The sequence below is a fragment of the Drosophila biarmipes genome, unplaced genomic scaffold (genome assembly GCF_025231255.1).
Source record: "Drosophila biarmipes strain raj3 unplaced genomic scaffold, RU_DBia_V1.1 ptg000016l, whole genome shotgun sequence".
In the NCBI taxonomy this organism is placed as follows: domain Eukaryota; kingdom Metazoa; phylum Arthropoda; class Insecta; order Diptera; family Drosophilidae; genus Drosophila; species Drosophila biarmipes.
Genome location: NW_026114534.1, coordinates 792,870 through 807,500, shown reverse-complemented (window position 1 = coordinate 807,500; position 14,631 = coordinate 792,870). Strand labels below are relative to the sequence as shown.

The following is a 14,631-nucleotide window of genomic DNA, read 5'->3' as shown; positions in this document are numbered from 1 at the left end:
GGTGCCAGGCCCGTATAACGTTAATGATTACTAGATGATGTTTCCAAAGAGTCGTGTTGCTTGATAGTGCAGCACTAAGTGGGTGGTAAACTCCATCTAAAACTAAATATAACCATGAGACCGATAGTAAACAAGTACCGTGAGGGAAAGTTGAAAAGAACTCTGAATAGAGAGTTAAACAGTACGTGAAACTGCTTAGAGGTTAAGCCCGATGAACCTGAATATCCGTTATGGAAAATTCATCATTAGAATTGTAATATTTAAACAATATTATGATAATAGTGTGCATTTTTTCCATATAAGGACATTGTAATCTATTAGCATACCAAATTTATCATAAAATATAACTTATAGTTTATTCAAATTAATTTGCTTGCATTTTAACACAGAATAAATGTTATTAATTTGATAAAGTGCTGATAGATTTATATGAATACAGTGCGTTAATTTTTCGGAATTATATAATGGCATAATTATCATTGATTTTTGTGTTTATTATATGCACTTGTAGGATTAACAATGCGAAAGATTCAGGATACCTTCGGGACCCGTCTTGAAACACGGACCAAGGAGTCTAACATATGTGCAAGTTATTGGGATATAAACCTAATAGCGTAATTAACTTGACTAATAATGGGATTAGTTTTTTAACTATTTATAGCTAATTAACACAATCCCGGGGCGTTCTATATAGTTATGTATAATGATATTTATATTATTTATGCCTCTAACTGGAACGTACCTTGAGCATATATGCTGTGACCCGAAAGATGGTGAACTATACTTGATCAGGTTGAAGTCAGGGGAAACCCTGATGGAAGACCGAAACAGTTCTGACGTGCAAATCGATTGTCAGAATTGAGTATAGGGGCGAAAGACCAATCGAACCATCTAGTAGCTGGTTCCTTCCGAAGTTTCCCTCAGGATAGCTGGTGCATTTTAATATTATATAAAATAATCTTATCTGGTAAAGCGAATGATTAGAGGCCTTAGGGTCGAAACGATCTTAACCTATTCTCAAACTTTAAATGGGTAAGAACCTTAACTTTCTTGATATGAAGTTCAAGGTTATGATATAATGTGCCCAGTGGGCCACTTTTGGTAAGCAGAACTGGCGCTGTGGGATGAACCAAACGTAATGTTACGGTGCCCAAATTAACAACTCATGCAGATACCATGAAAGGCGTTGGTTGCTTAAAACAGCAGGACGGTGATCATGGAAGTCGAAATCCGCTAAGGAGTGTGTAACAACTCACCTGCCGAAGCAACTAGCCCTTAAAATGGATGGCGCTTAAGTTGTATACCTATACATTACCGCTAAAGTAGATGATTTATATTACTTGTAATATAAATTTTGAAACTTTAGTGAGTAGGAAGGTACAATGGTATGCGTAGAAGTGTTTGGCGTAAGCCTGCATGGAGCTGCCATTGGTACAGATCTTGGTGGTAGTAGCAAATAATCGAATGAGACCTTGGAGGACTGAAGTGGAGAAGGGTTTCGTGTGAACAGTGGTTGATCACGAGTTAGTCGGTCCTAAGTTCAAGGCGAAAGCCGAAAATTTTCAAGTAAAATACAAATGCCAAACAAATATATATATTATATAAAATCTAGCTAAATTAATATACTTGAATAATTTTGAACGAAAGGGAATACGGTTCCAATTCCGTAACCTGTTGAGTATCCGTTTGTTATTAAATATGGGCCTCGTGCTCATCCTGGCAACAGGAACGACCATAAAGAAGCCGTCGAGAGATATCGGAAGAGTTTTCTTTTCTGTTTTATAGCCGTACTACCATGGAAGTCTTTCGCAGAGAGATATGGTAGATGGGCTAGAAGAGCATGACATATACTGTTGTGTCGATATTTTCTCCTCGGACCTTGAAAATTTATGGTGGGGACACGCAAACTTCTCAACAGGCCGTACCAATATCCGCAGCTGGTCTCCAAGGTGAAGAGTCTCTAGTCGATAGAATAATGTAGGTAAGGGAAGTCGGCAAATTAGATCCGTAACTTCGGGATAAGGATTGGCTCTGAAGATTGAGATAGTCGGGCTTGATTGGGAAACAATAACATGGTTTATGTGCTCGTTCTGGGTAAATAGAGTTTCTAGCATTTATGTTAGTTACTTGTTCCCCGGATAGTTTAGTTACGTAGCCAATTGTGGAACTTTCTTGCTAAAATTTTTAAGAATACTAATTGGGTTAAACCAATTAGTTCTTATTAATTATAACGATTATCAATTAACAATCAATTCAGAACTGGCACGGACTTGGGGAATCCGACTGTCTAATTAAAACAAAGCATTGTGATGGCCCTAGCGGGTGTTGACACAATGTGATTTCTGCCCAGTGCTCTGAATGTCAAAGTGAAGAAATTCAAGTAAGCGCGGGTCAACGGCGGGAGTAACTATGACTCTCTTAAGGTAGCCAAATGCCTCGTCATCTAATTAGTGACGCGCATGAATGGATTAACGAGATTCCTACTGTCCCTATCTACTATCTAGCGAAACCACAGCCAAGGGAACGGGCTTGGAATAATTAGCGGGGAAAGAAGACCCTTTTGAGCTTGACTCTAATCTGGCAGTGTAAGGAGACATAAGAGGTGTAGAATAAGTGGGAGATATTAGACCTCGGTTTGGTATCGCCAATGAAATACCACTACTCTTATTGTTTCCTTACTTACTTGATTAAATGGAACGTGTATCATTTCCTAGCCATTATACGGATATATTTATTATATCTTATGGTATTGGGTTTTGATGCAAGCTTCTTGATCAAAGTATCACGAGTTTGTTATATAATCGCAAACAAATTCTTTAATAAAACGGTGCATTTATGTATTTTTGATTTGAAAATTTGGTATAACTCCAATTACTCAGGTATGATCCAATTCAAGGACATTGCCAGGTAGGGAGTTTGACTGGGGCGGTACATCTCTCAAATAATAACGGAGGTGTCCCAAGGCCAGCTCAGTGCGGACAGAAACCACACATAGAGCAAAAGGGCAAATGCTGACTTGATCTCGGTGTTCAGTACACACAGGGACAGCAAAAGCTCGGCCTATCGATCCTTTTGGTTTAAAGAGTTTTTAACAAGAGGTGTCAGAAAAGTTACCATAGGGATAACTGGCTTGTGGCGGCCAAGCGTTCATAGCGACGTCGCTTTTTGATCCTTCGATGTCGGCTCTTCCTATCATTGTGAAGCAAAATTCACCAAGCGTTGGATTGTTCACCCATGCAAGGGAACGTGAGCTGGGTTTAGACCGTCGTGAGACAGGTTAGTTTTACCCTACTAATGACAAAACGTTGTTGCGACAGCATTCCTGCGTAGTACGAGAGGAACCGCAGGTACGGACCAATGGCACAATACTTGTTCGAGCGAACAGTGGTATGACGCTACGTCCGTTGGATTATGCCTGAACGCCTCTAAGGTCGTATCCGTGCTGGACTGCAATGATAAATAAGGGGCAATTTGCATTGTATGGCTTCTAAACCATTTAAAGTTTATAATTTACTTTTTAAACGACAATGGATGTGATGCCAATGTAATTTGTAACATAGTAAATTGGGAGGATCTTTGATCACCTGATGCCGCGCTAGTTACATATAAAAGCATTATTTAATACAATGACAAAGCCTAGAATCAATTGTAAACGACTTTTGTAACAGGCAAGGTGTTGTAAGTGGTTGAGCAGCTGCCATACTGCGATCCACTGAAGCTTATCCTTTGCTTGATGATTCGATAATAAAATTGCATAATTTATTTGTTGTGTTGAACTTCTTATATAAAGTTCAACCAACAATCTATTTGTATGCATTGATTGTTTGCTTGGCTTTGTGGCGAATTTTTAATCCTTTATATATTACATTCCTAAGGTCTAGATTTTCAAGTAAGAGACCAATTTGATTAACATATCAATATAAGTACAACTCGACCATCTAATAATAACAATATGAATCGTCATCTTATTAGTGACGCGAAGATTGGCAAACATATAATATAAAAATATTCCTAAGGTCTAGATTTTCAAGTAAGAGACCAATTTGATTAACATATCAATATAAGTACAACTCGACCATCTAATAATAACAATATGAATCGTCATCTTATTAGTGACGCAAAGATTGGCAAACATATAATATAAAAATATTCCTAAGGTCTAGATTTTCAAGTAAGAGACCAATTTGATTAACATATCAATATAAGTACAACTCGACCATCTAATAATAACAATATGAATCGTCATCTTATTAGTGACGCGAAGATTGGCAAACATATAATATAAAAATATTCCTAAGGTCTAGATTTTCAAGTAAGAGACCAATTTGATTAACATATCAATATAAGTACAACTCGACCATCTAATAATAATATGAATCGTCATCTTATTAGTGACGCGAAGATTGGCAAACATATAATATAAAAATATTCCTAAGGTCTAGATTTTCAAGTAAGAGACCAATTTGATTAACATATCAATATAAGTACAACTCGACCATCTAATAATAACAATATGAATCGTCATCTTATTAGTGACGCGAAGATTGGCAAACATATAATATAAAAATATTCCTAAGGTCTAGATTTTCAAGTAAGAGACCAATTTGATTAACATATCAATATAAGTACAACTCGACCATCTAATAATAACAATATGAATCGTCATCTTATTAGTGACGCGAAGATTGGCAAACATATAATATAAAAATATTCCTAAGGTCTAGATTTTCAAGTAAGAGACCAATTTGATTAACATATCAATATAAGTACAACTCGACCATCTAATAATAACAATATGAATCGTCATCTTATTACTGACGCGAAGATTGGCAAACATATAATATACAAATATTCCTAAGGTCTAGATTTTCAAGTAAGAGACCAATTTGATTAACATATCAATATAAGTACAACTCGACCATCTAATAATAACAATATGAATCGTCATCTTATTAGTGACGCGAAGATTGGCAAACATATAATATAAAAATATTCCTAAGGTCTAGATTTTCAAGTAAGAGACCAATTTGATTAACATATCAATATAAGTACAACTCGACCATCTAATAATAACAATATGAATCGTCATCTTTTTAGTGACGCGAAGATTGGCAAACATATAATATAAAAATATATATCTTAAGCAATAGACCAATTCAACTAAGAGTTGACATATAAAAATATGTTCCTTTTAATGTTAGCAAAATTTTATCGTCACATACTGTTAGTGACGCGAACGTTTTTTTCTCCATGTTTATATGAATGTTTATTCAAAGGTAGAAAGGCAGGATCGTTATTTTATAAGTGAAGCGATAAAAAAATATTATGCAATAGGACATCTATTTATAAATATTTTTAAGTCTTAGAAATTCAAGTAAAGAGATTCAAGAAATTCATTCAACTTAGAGCGCACATATAATTAAAACTATTCCTGAGGTTTAGAAACCAAATTAAATAAAGAGGACATATAAACGTATGTGGTATTTTGATGGTAGTAAAAATGTATCGCGATATTATTAGTGACGCGACCAATTTTTATACTCTTTGCTCCATGTGCAAATATATCTAGTGTTTAGATAGTCAATTAAAAATGACAATTTTAACTAAAAGACTTAAAAAAGTGTTTGTCAAACTTATAATTTTGTCAATACTATTGTTTATGAATAGTGGACTGTATTATGGTTTTTATTATAGTTTTATGCATTTATTTTCACTATTTAGCGGGTTTACAATACTTTAAGCGGGGTTGCTATCAGCGAGCGGTTGCGGTTAATATCAACAAGCGAATGCAGCCGGCTTGCAAATCGTGCAGAAAAAGAACAGAAAAACAATCGCGTGATGTTCTAATACTAACGCATTGCACTGCAATTTCGGCTATGCGTGTGAGCTTAAAGCTCCCAAATGGTTACAATACAATGATGTGCGCAAAAATAGGTACTATAGGTAATAGGTAAAAATAGGTTATAGGTAAATAGGCAAAAGTAAAGAAGCAAATGTAATACTATTTAAATTCAACATAAAGACGAACTATTTCCCAACATACCGGCCCCCCTGAACGACGGTTCAGTTCAAAGGAAGCACAGCAATTTTCGTAATAGGGCGCTTGTAGATTCCCTTGGCGGTTTTAACGGTGACCACCCGAACCCTCTGATCCTGGCCAGGATGAACTTCGGTGACTCGTCCTAGCATCCACTTGCTTGGCGGTTGATTGGGCTCCTTCAGCACAACCAGTGTGTCCACGGCAACATTTGGAGCATCTTGATGCCATTTCGTGCGAGGTTGAAGCGTGCTGAGATACTCGAGATTCCAACGTTTCCAGAAACCTTGAACCTTGGCCTGTAGTTGTCTCCAGCGCTGCAGTCTGTTGATATTTACATCCAGGAAAGATGGTTCTGGTACCGAAGTGAGAGGCTGACCTGTTAGAAAATGAGAAGGAGTTAGCGGGTTAAGACTGTGATCGCTAGGTGCGCATAAAGGGCGAGAGTTCAGAAGCCCTTCAATCTGAATTAACAGGGTCGAATACTCCTCGAATGTCAAGGCACTGCTGCCAATGACTCGTTTTAAGTGCAGCTTTATGGATCTCACACCAGTCTCCCAAATGCCTCCGAAATGGGGAGCAGATGGCGGAATGAAATGCCAATTAATCTCGTGGCTGGCCATGAAGCTTGAAATTTCTTCATCTTGACTTTGAGCTATTGCCATTCGTTGCATTTCAGCTAAATCTCTTTTGGCTCCATGGAAAGTCGTTCCATTGTCCGAGTATAAATCTGATATAGGTCCACGTCGAGACCAAAAGCGTTTGAAAGCGGCTATAAAGGCGGATGTCGTCAAATCGCTGACCAATTCTATGTGAATCGCTTTTGTAGATAGGCAGACAAAGATCGCAAACCAAGCTTTGCCAAATCTTGGTGTCCGGCCTGTCGATGTTTTGATTGACACAGGTCCAGCATAATCCAATCCAGTGTGCAGAAAACAACGGGCGGGTTGAACTCGAAACTCCGGTAAATCAGCCATAAGCTGAGAACTCGTGTGTCTTCGCTGCAGAAAGCAAGTTCTGCAATTGAATACAGTTTTGCGGACGAGGTTCCGAGCTCCTAGAATCCAATATTTTTGGCGTAGACTATGAAACGTGTATTCGACTCCAGCGTGTAACAATGCAGCATGTTGATAGCGAACTAGCAGACCAGCTATTGGAGATTCCTTAGGAAGGAGAATGGGATGCTTTGCGTCATAAGTAGCTATAGAATTATCGATGCGACCACCAACACGCATTACTCTCTGCTCGTCTAAAAAGGGTGTGTAGCGGATCAACTTCGATTTCTTCGACAATGGCTGTCCGGTAGTTAACTGCTGGTACTCCACGTTGAAGAACTCCTTTTGAGCGTGCGTAAAGATCTTAGCTCGTGCATATTGTAGCTCCCACGCCGATAGGAATGGTGAAAGTCGATTCCTCTCACGAAGACGATGAACGAAGCGAAGGCAGTAGCTGACTATCCTTAATAAACGGGACCATGAGGAGGATTTGTTGATCATACAAGATAGCGAATTTCCGTCGTCGGAAATGTGTAGATTAACTTTCGTTTCAGCCTTCATCTCTAGGCAGGCCTCTCCTTCTGTCGACAGAACAAACTTAGCTTTAACAGGTGGCCAAGCTGAACGTGACTGAGATAGCCAAGGTGGTCCATTCCACCATATTTGATGATCCACGAGGTCCTTTGGCAGTACTCCTCGCGATGCGCAGTCTGCGGGATTATCACCACTTCGAATATGTTGCCAGCAGCTGCGTGGGCAAACCTCTAGAATTTCAGCAGTGCGGTTGCAAACATAGGTGTTCCAAGTCCTAGGCGGAGAAGATAGCCAATGCAGGACTATTTCAGAGTCTGACCAACAATTAATTCTGGAAATAGGAACAGTTAATGATTGCTTGACCAGATAAATCAGTTTAGAGAGTAAATGAGCTGCGTTTAACTCTAGTCGCGGAATGGAGATAGGCTTAATAGGGGCTACGCGAGTTTTAGCCATAATCAGTTTGACAGCATATCCATTGTTGACTTCGACGCGGCTATAGATGACGGCAGCATACGCTTGAGATGATGCATCAGCAAATCCGTGCAGTTCCATTTCTTGATGTGGTGCAGATATGTAGCGAGGAACTCGACAAGTTTCCAATAAATGCATTTCCGATGCAAACTGTTGCCATCGTGTACATATTTGCTGCGGTAGTACTTCATTCCAATCGACAGAACTTAGCCAACTGTCTTGAAATAGGATCTTCAGAAAAACAACAGTTGGCGAAAGCAAACCCAGCGGGTCGTAGATCTTGGCTAGTTCTGAAAGCAATATGCGTTTAGTAAGAGCAGTCGTAAATGCGGGGGTTTCTAATTTGAAGAAAATATAGTCCGGTTTTGGTTCCCAACACAATCCCAGGACTTTAACAAATCGAATTGAGCGGTCTTCCTCTAAATCCTCTGGTGGATACTCACAAATCTCCTTTGGCAACGACTTTAAAAGGGCGTAACAGTTTGAGCTCCACTTTCGCAATTTGAATTGAGCTTCGCTAAGAAGCAGAATCAATTCATCTTTGAGTGCAATGAGATCCTTGATGTTGTCGCATCCAGTAGGAATATCATCAACGTACGCGTCTCTGTTGAGCACGACAGCAGCGGTGGGATACAATTCGGCATAGTCATTCGAGAGCTGTTTAAGAACTCGAACTGCAATAAACGGCGATGAAGCTAATCCATATGTTACTGTCAACAGTCGATAATGATCCATCGTAGCGTTTTCATCCTTCCTCCAAACTATGCGTTGGTACTGTGTATGTTCGTCCGACACCAAAATGCCTCTAAACATCTTCTCGATGTCTGCACAAAATACATAACGATGCTGACGAAATCGAAGGCATACTCCAATTAAGTCCCGTTGAATAGGCGGTCCTATATGCAGTCGCGAATTAAGAGAATGACCCGTGGAATCCTTTCCAGAGCCGTCAAATACCACTCGGCAACGTGTGGTAGTACTATCTGGCTTAAAAACTGCATGGTGTGCCAAATAGTTGTAAAGTGCGGGATCCTCACCGCCTGCAGCAGCCGGAATCAATTCCATATGTCCTCGATTTAAATAATCATCCATGAAATCCACATATTGTTGTTTGAGTGCGGGGAATCTTCTAAATTTCCTTTCCAAAGCGGCGAAGCGGTTTAAAGCCTGTGGCAAAGTGGAGCCAATTGGCGTGCGGGGCTCCTTGAATGGGTATTGAACAATATAAACACCATCTTCTCTACGAGCATGTGTTTTCAGAAAATGTTGTTCGGCGGGATCACTGGCGTCTATCGTTGTTTTACTCGGATGCACTTGTTCCATGTCCATAAATGAGCGAACTAAGGAATCCAAATCTTCATAAGCGTGATGAACTTGTGCGTGCGTAGATGCTTTGTTACCATCAGTGTAGCTGCCTGTAATAACCCAACCAAAATTAGTATGCAGTGCGATGGGGTATTCGATACCAAACTCTCGGCGATGTCCAGTATATAAGTTCCACAGCTGATCAGCGCCTAAGATAACGTCGATTTTGCCCGGAGATCCAAACGTCGGGTCAGCTAGCGGTAGGCTGCGAATCTTGGTCCAAATAGTTGCATTTGATTTGACCTGCTGAGCTGGAATCGTAGAAGTTAGAGAACTCATAATTAGACAAGAGACTTCCAATGATGCAGTCGTGGTTCTTGAGAGTAAGGTGAAGCTAGCGCGACCTCGGCTAACACCAGCCGGGTTAGCACCTAAACCAACTACCGAAATGCGGGCATGCGTGCGAGGAATTCCGATCCTTTGGATAAACGACTCAGATACCATGGTTATTGTTGATCCAGTATCGAGCAATAACCTACACGAGGTCTCGTTTCCCCATGTGTCAATAACATTGGCGACAACAGTTGGCAGTAGGGCTGGATTGTTGGCCCTCTCCAAAATATGATGGCTAACAGCGGCAGTATTCGTATCAGCGGCAGTCGAGTGCGCAGGTGCCACAGGAACCGATCTTGCTTTAATCGGGTGTACTAACGTGTGATGCTTAGCGTTGCACTGACGGCAAGTGTTCGATGAATTACAATCCCTGACTTGATGCGATCGACTCAAGCAGTTGAAGCATAATTTTGTATCCTTGGCGAAGGTGCGGCGGCTGACTACATCCAGTGCCTTGAATTCATTGCATGAATATATAGAATGCTGTCCTTGGCAATATATACATTCGCGAGACGACTGAGTTGATCCACTGGCATGAAAAGCGGCTTGGCGGCGTCTACTCTGGGCTGGTCTTGAGGGTTGCATTGCGGGTAAATCCTGACAAGACTCCAAAGTATCACAATGAGCGAAAAGAAAGGCGAACAGCTCCTCTATGGTGACGTCTTCAGTGGCCGATACACTGCAGTTGGCCCAAGCTTGTTTAATTTCTGAACCTAACTTTGACAGCAAAATATGAATGAGCCATACATCGCGGCTGTCACAGTTCAGCGCATGTAAGCCTCGAATGCATTCGTCGGCCGAGTCAATTACCTTGCGTAATTCTGCAATATTCGAATTTTTAGCGGTTGGCAACGATAAAAAATTCTGAACAAACGATCGAGCGATGAGCGACCTTTTATTATAACGATTTTCTAATTTTTCCCATGCGTCTTGGTAATTATCATTACAGACGGAAATATGTTTAATTAGGGACAGTGCTTCTCCCTCCAGATATGATTTGAGATAATGAAACTTTTGGCACTTGGAGAGCTTTTCGTTACTATTTACTGAGCTTAAGAACAGATCACTAAACTGGCTCCAATCCTCATATTTACCAGAAAATGTGGGAATCCGAATTTTCTCAAACCTTAAATCAGCAGTTCCCGATGAAGTATGAATTTTCTCCAAAAGGTTGTTTTGTCCCTCAAATAGGCGTTCCACTGTACTTGAAAGTAGAATGTTCGACTGGTCCTGTCCATGATCCTGACCTCCCATGTCCTTGATGGCGTTACTAAAAATAGCATGCGCGGCGTAGAACTTGTCTTCGTATTCGGGTATGTCCAATCCAGGGTCTTCATATCCCTCCTCCAAGTGAAATTCCACTAACTCATCTGAGAGCTCCATAAAGTGGTTGAAAAAGGCGACCAAACGCTCCAGCTTGAATTGCAATGTTTCCACATTCTCACATCTTTGTGAAAACTCCACAGCACTGTTGAGGGTGCGCGTTATTTGCCCCTTGCAGGCACCACGTTGTTGAATCGTTCTATGCATTATCGCGTTCATGACGAAAAAAACGGTAAATTTGTCTCTAATGTTCACAAAATTAAATGCACAAATAAACGCGGGTATCCGGCTCCAAAAGGACCAAAATTTGTTATGTTTATGAATAGTGGACTGTATTATGGTTTTTATTATAGTTTTATGCATTTATTTTCACTATTTAGCGGGTTTACAATACTTTAAGCGGGGTTGCTATCAGCGAGCGGTTGCGGTTAATATCAACAAGCGAATGCAGCCGGCTTGGAAATCGTGCAGAAAAAGAACAGAAAAACAATCGCGTGATGTTCTAATACTAACGCATTGCACTGCAATTTCGGCTATGCGTGTGAGCTTAAAGCTCCCAAATGGTTACAATACAATGATGTGCGCAAAAATAGGTACTATAGGTAATAGGTAAAAATAGGTTATAGGTAAATAGGCAAAAGTAAAGAAGCAAATGTAATACTATTTAAATTCAACATAAAGACGAACTATTTCCCAACAACTATATAAAACGCCAATCATATCCTTATAAAAGTAAATACGGTATATGGTTATAAATACAAAACCATATATAAATAAAAAAATGAAATCGTATGTATATGGCTTATAGGTATAATACCTATAAGGCATAATAATGTATAATATTAGCAAATATACATATAAAAGTGCATAAATTGTATAGATATGGCATAAAGAAGGCATTTATGAGAATAGCTAGTAGAATTTGCCCATACACTACTAGCGAAATGAGATATTTATACCTAGTGAGGGCGGCACTAGTACTATAAATTGTGGCAAAATAAATCTTATGCAAATGCATAGGATTTTGTCAATACCGTACAAAAAACTAAGTAAAACGTATGGATATTGAAAAATAAATGGATTATATTCATAAAATACGAATATTTCTTGCATTCTCTTGTTATACGAGAGAATATCATACGGAGCGGGCAGCCCCTAGTATAGTAAGCAGTCGAATGGGAGACAGCGTGTCCAAAAACACCTATAGGGAGGTGGTCGTTGGCGGACCTCTCCTCGTATTGGTCAAACTTATGATTTTGTCAATACTATATAAAACGCCAATCATATCCATATAAAAGTGAATACAGTATATGGATATGAATAAAAAACCATACATAAATAAAAAAAAATATGTATAAAAAATTATACATATATTTATATTAAGCAATCGTATGGATGTGGCTTATAGGTATAATACCTATAAGGCATAATAATGTATAATATAGCAAATATACATATAAAAGTGCATGAATTGTATAGATATGGCATATAAGTGACATATTTATGAGAATAGCTAGTAGAATTTGCCCATACACTACTAGCGAAATGAGATATTTATACCTAGTGAGGGCGGCACTAGTACTATAAATTGTGGCAAAATAAATCTTATGCAAATGCATAGGATTTTGTCAATACCGTACAAAAAACTAAGTAAAACGTATGGATATTGAAAAATAAATGGATTATATTCATAAAATACGAATATTTCTTGCATTCTCTTGTTATATGAGAGAATATCATACGGAGCGGGTAGCCCCTAGTATAGTAAGCAGTCGAATGGGAGACAGCGTGTCCAAAAACACCTATAGGGAGGTGGTCGTTGGCGGACCTCTCCTCGTATTGGTCAAACTTATGATTTTGTCAATACTATATAAAACGCCAATCATATCCATATAAAAGTGAATACAGTATATGGATATGAATAAAAAACCATACATAAATAAAAAAAAATATGTATAAAAAATTATACATATATTTATATTAAGCAATTGTATGGATGTGGCTTATAGGTATAATACCTATAAGGCATAATAATGTATAATATAGCAAATATACATATAAAAGTGCATGAATTGTATAGATATGGCATATAAGTGACATATTTATGAGAATAGCTAGTAGAATTTGCCCATACACTACTAGCGAAATGAGATATTTATACCTAGTGAGGGCGGCACTAGTACTATAAATTGTGGCAAAATAAATCTTATGCAAATGCATAGGATTTTGTCAATACCGTACAAAAAACTAAGTAAAACGTATGGATATTGAAAAATAAATGGATTATATTCATAAAATACGAATATTTCTTGCATTCTCTTGTTATATGAGAGAATATCATACGGAGCGGGTAGCCCCTAGTATAGTAAGCAGTCGAATGGGAGACAGCGTGTCCAAAAACACCTATAGGGAGGTGGTCGTTGGCGGACCTCTCCTCGTATTGGTCAAACTTATGATTTTGTCAATACTATATAAAACGCCAATCATATCCATATAAAAGTGAATACAGTATATGGATATGAATAAAAAACCATACATAAATAAAAAAAAAATATGTATAAAAAATTATACATATATTTATATTAAGCAATCGTATGGATGTGGCTTATAGGTATAATACCTATAAGGCATAATAATGTATAATATAGCAAATATACATATAAAAGTGCATGAATTGTATAGATATGGCATATAAGTGACATATTTATGAGAATAGCTAGTAGAATTTGCCCATACACTACTAGCGAAATGAGATATTTATACCTAGTGAGGGCGGCACTAGTACTATAAATTGTGGCAAAATAAATCTTATGCAAATGCATAGGATTTTGTCAATACCATACATAAACCGTATGGATATTGAGAAGTTAATAGATTACATCTATAATATGAGAAGTATTTTAGTATTCTTATTAAATAAGAGAATACTATAAGGGTGAGTGGCAAAGAGAATTGAATATACCCGAATGGGAGACAGCGTGTCCAAAAACTACTATAGGTGGTGTGGCAAATATGAGGAAGGCAATATATCCATATAATGAAAATAAAAGTGCGTTTTCTTATTATATAAGAGAACACTATATGGGTGAGTGGCAAAGTAAATTGAATATACCCGAATGGGAGACAGCGTGTCCAAAAACTACTATAGGTGGTGTGGCAAATATGAGGAAGGCAATATATCCATATAATGAAAATAAAAGTGCGTTTTCTTATTATATAAGAGAACACTATATGGGTGAGTGGCAAAGTAAATTGAATATACCCGAATGGGAGACAGCGTGTCCAAAAACTACTATAGGTGGTGTGGCAAATATGAGGAAGGCAATATATCCATATAATGAATATAAAAGTGCGTTGTCTTATTATATAAGAGAACACTATATGGGTGAGTGGCAAAGTAAATTGAATATACCCGAATGGGAGACAGCGTGTCCAAAAACTACTATAGGATGGTCAATGGGCCGGCCGTCTGCTATTGACATATGTCAGTAGAGAAGATATTATCCGTCAAATTTGTTTCTTTATTCATTTATTTGAATACGAGACTTGGCTCCGCGGTTAATATTTTAA

At 38.3% G+C, this 14,631-nt stretch overlaps 1 protein-coding gene and 1 non-coding gene across 2 annotated transcripts in view; one reads left to right on the top strand and one right to left on the bottom strand.

The window, feature by feature from the left end:
* The window catches only part of LOC127011943 (large subunit ribosomal RNA), a 3,971-nt gene extending 229 nt beyond the window's left edge, over positions 1 to 3,742 (top strand). Inside the window, exon 1 of the ribosomal RNA XR_007765402.1 lies at positions 1 to 3,742. This exon is cut by the window's left edge and continues 229 nt beyond it. This is a non-coding gene — a ribosomal RNA (large subunit ribosomal RNA).
* A 2,321-nt stretch (positions 3,743 to 6,063) lies between these two features.
* LOC108027240 (uncharacterized) lies at positions 6,064 to 11,268 on the bottom strand. The gene is made up of 3 exons (XM_050890124.1): positions 10,833 to 11,268; positions 9,885 to 10,559; positions 6,064 to 9,656 (listed from the first exon to the last, which is right to left on the bottom strand). Exons 1-3 carry the CDS (start codon positions 11,266 to 11,268, stop codon positions 6,064 to 6,066), a joined length of 4,704 nt encoding a protein of 1,567 aa, XP_050746081.1.
* Between the last annotated feature and the right edge of the window lie 3,363 nt (positions 11,269 to 14,631).